The sequence below is a fragment of the Nicotiana sylvestris genome, chromosome 2 (assembly GCF_000393655.2).
Source record: "Nicotiana sylvestris chromosome 2, ASM39365v2, whole genome shotgun sequence".
Taxonomy (NCBI): Eukaryota; Viridiplantae; Streptophyta; class Magnoliopsida; order Solanales; family Solanaceae; genus Nicotiana; species Nicotiana sylvestris.
In genome coordinates this window covers 41327408-41339049 of record NC_091058.1, presented here as the reverse complement: position 1 = coordinate 41339049, position 11642 = coordinate 41327408, and the positions used below count along the sequence as shown (strand labels likewise).

At 36.8% G+C, this 11642-nt stretch overlaps 1 protein-coding gene and 1 non-coding gene across 2 annotated transcripts; both read left to right on the top strand.

The window, feature by feature from the left end:
- The first annotated feature begins 874 nt into the window (after positions 1-874).
- LOC138886579 (small nucleolar RNA R71) lies at positions 875-981 on the top strand. The gene has a single exon (XR_011405629.1). It is a non-coding gene; the product is annotated as a small nucleolar RNA R71 (small nucleolar RNA).
- A 4162-nt stretch (positions 982-5143) lies between these two features.
- Positions 5144-8794, top strand: LOC104227706 (transcription factor bHLH30-like). Its single transcript, XM_009780011.2, has 2 exons — positions 5144-6109; positions 8139-8794. Exons 1-2 carry the CDS (start codon positions 5855-5857, stop codon positions 8604-8606), a joined length of 723 nt encoding a protein of 240 aa, XP_009778313.1. The 5' UTR covers positions 5144-5854; the 3' UTR covers positions 8607-8794.
- The last annotated feature ends 2848 nt before the right edge of the window (positions 8795-11642 follow it).

Sequence of the window (11642 nt, the reverse complement as noted above, 5' to 3'; positions counted from 1 at the left end):
ATCTAAGTCTCTACCATTTCGGAGACTCACTGCCATCAGCTACTTTGGGTCTTGCTCTTTTTGATTGATTTGGGTGTCTGCAGGTAACATCCCATGAGGACAATTATTTAGGGCCATGGAAATTTGTCCTAACTGGATCTCAATATTCTTAATCGCCGACTCATACAAGTCTATTCTATCAGCTAGTTTTCCGCTGGTCCCAATCACTTGTTGCATCATACTCTCGAGTTTAGCAAACCTATCTTCATGTCTCACAATCTGTTGTTGTTGAGGTTGTTGATAAGCCTGCTGCTGATTTTACTAGTTGTACCCTTGTTGCCTTTGGTAAGGCACCATTTTCCCCTGTGGTCGCATAGCCCTATGATTATTGTTGTTATTGTATTGCTGTTGAGCTGGTCTGTATTGTTGATTTTGCTGACCCCAATTCTGAACACCTAGTCTCGATCCCTCGTAGTTGGCCACATAATTCATGTTCTCCTGATATTGTTTATTCTCACCTTCAACACTCCATGAGCAGATATTTGGCTGATTAATGCATGATGTGCATAGACCCCCATTAGTTGCAATAACTATGTGTACCTGCTGCTTCTGGCCGGATTCTTCAACCTTTTTGGTGAGGATGCTCATTGGTGTCATCAAAGTAGCCATATTTTCAGCTATGGAGTTAGCTGGGTCTAGAGCCACTGAGTGAACCACAGGAGTGATTGGAGCGTTTCTTGTTGTCCATCCTGAGTTTTGTGCCATCTTGTCAAGTAGGATCTTGCTCTCTCTAAATGTCTTGCTAAAAAATGCTCCACCTGCTAAAGCATTAACATTAGCTTTCAAAGTATCTGCTAAACCCATGTAAAATCTCTGCCCCAACATCTGCTCTGGAATACCATGATGTGGACATGTAACCAGGAGACCCTTGAATCTCTCCCATGTTTCATGCAACGTCTTAGTGGGTCACTGTTTGAAGCTCAATATCTCAACAATTTGTTGAGCAGTCTTGTTGGGTGGATGAAATTTGCTCAAATATTGCTTGACTAATTTCTCCCGAGTAGTGATGGAGTTGATAGAGAGTGAATTAAGCCAAGTCTGGGCTGCTCCTTTCAGTAAGAATGGAAACAACAACAAACGTATTGCTTCCGGTGTGACATTGTGATGTCTCTGCGTGGCACAAATTGAGAGGAAGTTCTTTAGATGCTGCTGAGGATCTTCAACGTATGACCCAGAGAATAGTCCCTTGTTCTGCAACAGATGTAACATATTGTTTGTGATCTGGAATGAGTCTGCTTGTATCTGAGGGACTACAATAGCAGTTGCTAAGTTGTCAGCCGTGGGTTGTGCCTAGTCATATAGTGCTGCTTCTGGCACAAGAGGTGCCACACCCCGAGTGATTGGGTCTTTCACGTTGTCCTTGTTGTTTAGATTATCGTCTTCCAAGTCTGGTTCAATTCTTTCGGTTGAGTTTTGTTGTTGTTTGTCTTTCCTGTTTGCACGGTTCAATGCCTTGAACACCTTCTCGGGATCTGATAATGCTTCAAACAATTCTCCAGTTCTTGAGGAGTTTCTAGGTATGCACCTGTGACAACCACGACTACAAACGGTAGAATTTAAATAATCAGTTTAAATTGAAGAAAATTGACTACACTAAGAATTTTTGCACTTATTTTTAACTGCAATCAATAACATCGTTAACTCCCTGGCAACGTAATAAAATGCAGTAATTAAGAACTAACTAGAAATGTTTTGTAAGCAAGAATGAGAATGATCTAAGGTTCTGATTTCCCCTATTGTCGGAATCCTTTCTGCTATGTTTGCTATTAATCTGCCTAAGTCTTCTCTATCGATCATGAGTACTCTAACTGTCGTAACTCTCTCTCGAGTAATTACAATAATATACTAGACATATTCTCCCGAATTACGCTAGCTAGCCTTTTAAGTACAACTCGCTTAGATCGTACCCAAGGTTTCGTTATCCCTAATCCCACCTTTAATCCCTTCGTATTGACCCCCCATATACGTTAGGAGTGATGATGTTCAACAACTACCTAAATATGCACTCTCTCCCGAGTAATGCACACTAAATAGGAACAGCTAATTGATGGCCCTTCAATCAACATCAATAAGCATATAGTTGAACAAATAAAGATAATACTATGGCAATTCTATATTAACATAACGAGAAAATCATCATTCAACAGGTTCAATTAAAACCCTAGATTACGAGTTTAGCTACTCATACCATAGTACGAATATCCAAAGTAATTTGCATAATCAAATTACAGAGTAAGGATAAAAAGATGTAGAAATCAATGTTTTCAACTCCCAAGCAGTGTTCCACGAGCTATTTTTGCCTCCGGTTGCAAAAGTCCTTCAAAGTGGCGTTTTTGGGTCTATTTATATGTTTGGGACAAGCCCTAAACGTGCAGGTCCACTCCTAGAAACCGGAAAATACTTAAAACCTTCAAAACTCGAACTGGGCCTGGCCTTAGGGTTGGCATCGTCTGGAAACGCCTGGATAAAGCCAGTCTAGGCCTGGTTTTAAGCTGGCCTCGCCTGGATAAAGCCAGCCTAGGCCTGGCTTTAAGCTGGCCTCACCTTGATAAAGCCTGGTTAGGCCTGGCTTTAAGCTGGCCTCACTTGGATAAAGCCTGGTCGAGCTGACTTTTGTTCGACTTCTCCTTTTCACCGTTCTCGAGTGCCCTTTTGACATTTAAGCATCTCTTTAGCTCTACTTTCATTTCCGATACACCTACACATAAAATAGCCTCTATTACGCTCAAACAACATGTATTTTAACATTAAAACATGTAAAACGCAAAGCATATGATGTGCAAAATCATGAATTATAGCCACACATCATATTCTCACGCAAAATACTTGAAGAGATTTCACATATATGTCTATCAACACTTAATTCTGTTACATAAGATTCTCTATTTAATTTTGATAATAAGACTGGACACAAAATGTGTTTGAATTTTCAGTTGGATACAATATCGGAAGATCGAATGCACCTATCTATAGGAGAGGAATCTCTTTCTTCTTTTATTCATCTCTTGGGTGTGCCTTTATAACTAGTTGAAGGGTAAGTGAACTCTCTTTAATAGTTTAAACTTTTAGATGAGATAGTAGAAGCCATTGATTCGAGTCTTGCCAACCATTATCAAAAAATATTTATGTGCTTGACTCGTGAAAAAAAAAAAATCTAAGTCCGAACGTAATGAGGCGTCTTACAGACATAATATATAGGAGTATATAAAATTGTTCCAATAATTTAAGCTTATTAAGTTTTTGGATGAGGTTCCACACTTCAACATGTATAACTTAAAGTGAGAAGTGATTTGGATGCTATATACTCCAGTATTATATAACTGACTCGAACTCTGACAGTTAACTAACTAAATGATATTGTACCTACTATAAAGGTTAATAATTTTTTCAACTAATAATTGAGTGGACTACTTTAACTCTGACTTGGTTTAATCGAATATTTTTTGTTTTGGTTACTTTCAAATGACACGTTACGGGTGATGAACGCCTCCAAACTAAACCTACCCGAAAAGGAAATCTACCAATTAGAAATAGCGAGCTCGTCACGGTTTGTAGCAACCAATTGTGTACATTTACATTTCATTAAGAAGATGATAGGATGGAATTTTCTAAGTGCAAGTCATATTATAGATAATTATGAACAATATTTCTCTTTCTGAAAGCAGATACCAGTCACTTTTCATCAGCAAACTAATTAATATAAGTACAATTATTTTACCATCTCTCACTTTTCAAGGTCTATAATATGAACTTCAAAAAGAAATAAAGCAATTAATTGTTGATCGAACAGTAATCGGAGAATTGAGAGTTGATTGCGTCCATTACTTATTTAAATTAGTCTTGTGGGGATATTGACTTGCTGGTTAATTATCTTGTTTAAGACTCAATCGATTATCAATGGAGTTGAGATTCTAAAACCAGAATATTTCAAATTTGACTCTCTATGTCTACAAGAAGAGATTATACCTTTTTAAAAGATAAATACATACCTAAGTTAAGTTTGACTTTTCTCTTTAGTTTTTTTTTTCTTTAATATCTCGATTGATTAATTTCAGCTTTCAAAATGTTGAATTTTAAAGATACAAATGTTAAGAGCTAAAAAGGCTCACAACTTCAAATATTTATAAATGCATGAATTAATATTTTTAAGCTTTTATAATAAGCTAATGTTTCTTACGGTTTTCGATTTCGGACCTATTCTGAATAATATCAAATACTAGCCACTAGGGAAATGCAATATTATTTTATTGCAACGTTCAACATCTATCGTTGCAATTCTCAACTACTCTACTGGTCGATTGCTAGCTTAACCGTATTCTAATCATAATTGCGCAGCTAAGTTTTATTCTATGAAACTGAAATGCTTAAAACCCTAATGACTTTTTGAGAGGCTAGACAAAGTGATGTGAGAGATTTGGGAGGGGGTGCTGAAGTTTTAGTTTATTATCACCTACTTTTTTCTTTATTTTAATATTTGGGATAATAAATGCAGTGGCGGATCTACCTTTAAAGGTATGGATGTTCAAGTACCCATTGGCCTTGGCCAAATTGTGTAATATATTCATAGATAATACCTAAAAAATTAAATTATTGATCATGATCCACTATGATTATATGATCTGAACGTTTTGAATTTACAACAAAATTAGTAAAGCATCCACGACCTATAATATCCACCACTTATGAATAGGAAGACCATGCAATATCCTTCGAAATTAATTACTAGATTCAGAGGCGTCCCTAAGCGTCCCTGTGAATATAAATACCTTTTGGACCATAGGGGTTTTATAAGAATCAACCAATGCACGTTATAACCTTTCATTACATAGAAACACTACATAAGTTTTTTTTTTTAACGTATTTTCTTCTTTTTAAAGGTAAAATGAGAGAGGACAACATTTAAAATCATACTTTTATCCAATATTTTAAATAATTCATTTTATGGTCAACTTATTTGAATTTGTCCACCTAAGCACTTGCGTTCATTTTTTTAATTCAAGTATACATTGTCTTTTATTTACAAAAAATTACAGAATTTCTTTAATCTTGTTTGCTTGAATTAGCAAATTTTTAATTCTTCTATTTATATCATCAACTCCTCCTTAAAACCCCACAGACCATAGCAGAGAAAAGTAAAATTTTATCAGAGAGCAGAGTACTTTTGCATCCTCTGTATCTAAAAACCAAGAACATCAAAAAGTCTTCTGTCTACTTTGTCCTTTTCAACGACACACAAATTCGAACGAAGTACAGCAACTTTGTTTGTTTTTATCTGGGGTTTTGATTTGTTAACTTTGTTATATTCATCGATTTCCTCAACAGGGTCAACCTCATATATATCGAGATGCTGACCATTAGAAAGAAAATGTGGATGTTTTCTTACTAGTTTTTGTCTTCCCCATAATTTGTATAAAACTTCACATTTTTATCTTTTTCCTTTACCTCTTCTATGGCAGTTATGTTCACAACTATCACAACAACCACTACTCTGTCTGCCGCCAAGATTTGCTCATATTTCAAGATTGCCCCTCGAATGATCTCTTTCTGGTTTGCTCCTACAACTCGACCTCCGGGAGCTGACCCTTAGATTCTCTGCATTTTCATATTGCATCATTCAGTGTTTTTACACAAAAATCATGGTAGTGTCAAATTTGTTATTGAATCCTAGTGGTTAAAAATCTTTGCTTTATAACATATAGTTTGTTAAGTCTTGTTGTTTGATATGTGAAATATAGCGAAATGGTTTGCAATAGTCAATAATATACTACAAGAAAAGATACAAAGGGATTGTATTGGTGTGCATTAATTTGTTAGAATGAACTGTCAAATTTCTGGGAATTTAGGTGGATTTTATGAGAATGAGGCAAAAGTTGTTTCACAAAATTTGGTGTTGGATAGTGAGAAAGGTGAGTTGGTGAAGGCTAGTGGAAGAGTTGGGAAGAAAGTTGGAAAATCAGAGGGGAAAAGGATTGCTGCATTGAAGAGCCATAGCGAAGCAGAGAGACGGAGAAGGGAGAGGATCAATGCTCATTTCGCCACACTTCGCAATCTTGTGCCATCCTCTGACAAAGTAAGTTCTCCCTTTCTGTTGATAAAAGAGAGTAAGAATGATAGTAGTAACTCAGTTTTTGGATTACTTGTCTGGTTCATGAATTGTACACCATAGGTGAAATTTGCTTCTTATGTTGTTCCTTTTCTGATCATGGTATTGCACTTGATAAAAGATGGAGAAAATGTCTCTAGTATTTTAACATGTAAAATGTCTTATTTTTCAGGTTATTATCTCATGTTTAATGAACGTTAAATGTAGTTATCACTTAAGTACTTGATAGTGTAAAAATTCCGTGAATTGTTCAAAGATTAGTCTTGTTTCACTTACTAAATCAAGTAAAATCAATGGTTAACCTTGTTTGAATTGTAACATACCAAGTTGGGTTTGGATCAGCTCCAGTAAATAACCCTCCGGTATTCTTCAATGGCCTCTTTGATTTTTGCCACTTGTACACTTAAAATCGAAAGGTCCAAATTGCATCCGTCTTCTTTCTTGAATCTTGGCTTTTCCAACATACCCACTACTGAAAACTCATTTTATGCCTAAGTAATACATCTCTTTTAGGATCAAGCCACAACTGCAGTGCCTAATAGACTACAACCTCCACCTACTCCCTACCTCCAAGTCAAAAAAGCAGAATTTTCAGCATCCATAGCACTTCTACCTTTGAACAAACCCGTAAATGCATGTAGGATCAAGTTAAGAGCTTAATTTTATTGTCCCTGAAAAATCCAGGAAAAGACAAATAGAAAGGTGATATTAGAAAAACGTTTTGAACTAACACCTAGAGAAGACTACAATGGAGAAGCAAAGTAAAGCTTATGTAAGCAAGGGTAACTATGAGTTTCAATAATATATTAAAAACGGTTTAAGATGGTAATAGAGGAGAAAGCGGAATTTTTCAAGCCATGGAATTATTTAAGGATTGTTTAAAGAGAGGTCTAAACGTCTACCGTTGAAAGAGAATGGAAGTAAGAGGAGATGCAATTTGGCCCTTTCGATTTTAAGTGTACACGTGGCAAAAATCAAAGAGGCCATTGAAGAATACTAGAGGATTATAGCTGATCCAAACCCTACCAAGTTGTATCTCCAAGCTCTCACACATAAACAAGAATTAGAAGTGAATTTCTTTTTGGGTGCTTAAATCTTGAAAACTGAAACCACACTACTCTGTTTTCTATTGACAAGATGTTCTTAGTGACCAAAAGATAAATCGGCTTTTTCCCTACTTTTTTCATTTATATGCCTGCATTTTAAGATTTATATAGATGTGCAGTCAGCAGTTAGTATTCAGTTGCTTCTTTCTGTTTCCTTCCCCCTTTGTTCGGCTATGTGAAGTTCAACATGTTTTGGTTGGATATGGTCCTTTCATCAATGTAAATGTTTCTGGAATAAAGGTCAAAGTTCTTTCGAAACTTGAATTGATATTACATAGCTTAAATTGTATTAGAATATTGAATGTCATTACTAAAGTAAACTCTCTGGCTGTTTGTCGGCTGATTTAAATTCTTACGTATTTGATTAAGGTTAACCAGTGGAGTGCAATGTCGGCTGCTGACCTCTATGTGTTGATTTATGCCAACACGTTTTGATTTGTCCAATTAATTAGTCATATCATTGTTGTTAGGACTGTGTCTATTGATCATCTTTTGACTTGGTTCGCCAATTAATTAGATATAATATATTGCAGTTAGGACTTTGGAGCAAAACTGACAAGATGACCTTAACAACCATGAGCTAACCTTTTGACTTAAATACTTATTTTCTATTAAGAAGATCATTTTCATGTCGTATTGTTCCAGAAAGAACCAGCGACTATAACTGTTTCTGAACTGCAGTCTCATAACAATAAGCCAATGTTCTAAGTAAATTTTACCCTAGCACTTTAATAAACCGAGTGAACGATAAAGATGTTGGAACGAGCAAAAATTTAAGCAAATTCAAAAGCTAAGAAATTGTTAGGATTTCTAATTTACTTGTGCACGGTAAATTGTCGATGATTTATATCTTTTTGAGTTTCGACTAAAGATTGGAACTTTTACTTTAGATGGACAAAGCAGCACTGCTAGCTCAAGTAATATGTCAAGTGAAACAATTGAAGGAAACTGCAACTCATGTTAGTGAAAGTTTCTTCATTCCATTGGACTCTGATGAAATAAGAGTTGAAACAATTGCTGAAAATGCAGGAGATGGAACATGTCTTTTTAGGGCATCCATTTGTTGTGAATACAGGCCTGAGCTTTTATCAGATTTAAGAGAAGTTATCAATTCCCTTCGCGTAAATTTGGTGAAGTCAGAAATATCAACGTTAGGAAGTCGAGTAAAGAACATATTTGTCTTCACGAATGTGATCGATGGAGGACATGCCAATATTGAGGCTCGAGAAATTCTCTTAACCTCTGCTCGACAGGCTTTTAGTTCTGTTCTGGGTAAAGTTGCTGCATTTCCAGAATATTCAACCTATTCGAACAAGAGACAACGTATTTCTTGCTTTGATACTTCAAGCTTATTATGATCACGATTATCGCCATTTTAATATCATTCAACAGCTTGTATATTGTCCATGATGTTTCATATTCTGTGTTATCATAATGTTTGATTTGGATTGGAAGTTCATGTTATGTGCTGCCTCAGTGGCCTAATAACTATGTAAAAAGTTTGTGTTGTATTTAGCTTGTAAATACTAGTTAGGAGACTTGTGAATTTCTCCTTCGAAAGCAGATCGTCTGTAACAACCACGACTTAAATTACTAGCCGTTGGGAAATCCTCACAAGACGATGAAATTCCTTGTTTCGGCAGTCTAAAAATCCAAATATCTGACCCTAGCCATGAAAAATATCCCTTTTCAACACCCATAGTGGTTCTTATATATGCTAGTACGAGGGTTTTAGGAGGAGGACTAGCTAATTGGTTAACGGGCTAATTAACATCCTTATGGGTGGACTCGACCCAACAACAATTTTTCTAGCTGTTTGTTACTAATTACTACTATGTCTTTGTACATGCATGAAAGGTGGATTTCTTAAACGGAGGGTGATTGTGAATGATGGATTAAGTTTTATGCATAAAGATCATTTTACAAGATAACAAAAATGTTTATAAAAGGTGAAAGAATTGAATGAAGCACCTGTCACTGATTCGGATTTTCCATCGTCGGGATCGTGATGACACCTAACCTTTCAGTTGCTTGAAGGGCCAAGATATAATAATTAAATACGTTAACCTGTTAAGCAATTCACTAGATGGCAATAATTTAAAACATCACCAATTAACAAATTGCAGAAGTTTACAATTACCCAAATACTTATATATGACTACCCAGAAACTGATGTCACAATTCATGAACTTCTAAGAGTGAAATACTGCTGAACGAAAATACAACTGTCTTTGAATTAAAGTAAAAACAGAAAACTGGGATAACTGGAAGGGGACTCCAGGAAACAGAAAACTGGGATAACTGGAAGGGGACTCCAGGAAACAGAAAAATGGGATAACTGGAAGGGGACTCCAAGGTCTGCGAACGCCGACAGATCTACCTTGGGTCTCCTATAGGCCTGAAGGCAACACCTCAACTCGGGTCAACACGGTCCAGTACCGAAATCTACACAGAAAGTGCAGAGTGTAGTATCAGTACAACCGACCCCATGTAATGGTAAGTGCCGAGCCTAACCTCGGCGAAGTAGTGACGAGTCTAGGACACGATAATAACATAAACCTGTACAGTTAAATCATATACGAGAAAATAATAACAAATGGAAACTAAGCAGATTATAATGGGAAGGGGGAAAACATGCTGAGGGGAATATCAGATCTTGAAAATAGTAATAGCAAAGAAACGTAGTAAATAACATGCCTTGCATCAATGAAAGTAATAAACATCGCAAAACAAGTGCACGACATCACCCTTCGTGCTTTTACTCTCATCCTCACCATAAGAAATAATAGAAACGGCACGGCATTACCCTTCGTGCATTAACTCTCTCATAACATGGCACGGCATTACCCTTCGTGCATTATCACTCACAAAATATGGCACGGCATCACCCTTCGTGCATTATCACTCACAGAATATGGCACGGCATCACCCTTCGTGCATTATCACTCACTCACGAAATATTGCACGGCATCACCCTTTGTGTTTTAATACTCTCCCTCACCAAAACAATGAACAATAATAATATGGAGATAGAAATATCAAGAACCAGTCTTACTTCAACATTTAATTCCACAATACCAGCCTCAACTCTGAGTCAATACTCAATCAGTACTAAATTCTGTAAAACATGATAAGAGTAGCTCAACACATGGAATAACGAGTCTAAACATGAAATATATGATCAAAGAGTACAACAGCTACAAGAATAATACTAACTCGCATGTGATGACCCGACAACAACGCATATGTACTTGACACCTTACCTATACGTTGTACTTAACATCAAACGCATAGCAAATAGGCAAATAATACCTAATTCTTCAAGCCAGAGTTAGACCCAACACTTACCTCGCCTCCGCGGCCACTCAAAGCTCAATCACAGCCTTTCCTTTCACACAAGCCTTCCGACCAATAAAATCTAGCAAATTACCAACGAAATGATTCAATTTAAGCCTTAGGAACTACCCACGATAACAAGGAATTCAACTTAGGCCATTATTGAAAAAGTCAACACCAGAGCCGCTTGGTCCAAACCCGAAATTCGGACCAAAATCTGATAACCCCTTCACCCCCGAGCCCGAATATACAATTGGTTTTGGAATCTGACCTCAATTTGAGATCTAAATCCCCAAGTTTCGAAATTCTTAAGTTCTACCCAAAATCCCCAATTCCACCATGAAAACCCAAGATTCTAGGATAAAATCTTGTAAAAAGAAGTAAAAGAGTGAAAGAAATGAGTTAAGAATCACTTACTTATGATTTGGGGAGGAAAAAGTGTTTGGGAAAATCTCTTCTTATGTTTTACGGTTTGAAAAAATGAAGAATGAATGAAAAATCCCCTTATATAATACCCTCTGATCCTCACTATGCGGTCCACAAATCCCAAGCGCAGCCGCGAAATCTGCACCGCGGTCCGCAAAGTCCCCACCGCAGCCGCATTCTTCTACCACGGTCCACGAAGTTCCCTCTGCGGCCGCACTTCCAAGATCCGAGACCTGGAACTTTGCAACTATCCAACACCAGATTGTTTTTCTAAGTCTAGACATCCCGTAGCCTATCCGAAACTCACCCGAGCCCTCAGGGCTCCAAACCAAACACGCACACAAGTCTTAACACATCATATGAACTTGCTCAGGCAATTAAATCGCCAAAATAATACCTACAACTACGAATTTAACACCAAATTGCATGAAATCTTCAAGAGAGTTTTAAAACTTCCAACTTTTCAACCAAAGGTCCGAATCACGTCAAATCAGTCCCAGTTCTCACCTAGTTTCACATATAAGGTATAAATATCATAACGGACCTGTACCGGGCTCCGAAACCAAAATGCGGGCTCGATACCAACAAGATTAAATTCTTTAAATTATTATATTTTAAGCCTTTTCAATTTT

Coding starts and splice junctions, on each gene's coding strand:
- LOC104227706 (XM_009780011.2), top strand. CDS start 5,855: ATGAACTGTCAAATTTCTGGGAATTTAGGTGGATTTTATGAGAATGAG. Junction 6,110..8,138: donor TTGTGCCATCCTCTGACAAA/GTAAGTTCTCCC, acceptor CTTTTACTTTAG/ATGGACAAAGCAGCACTGCT.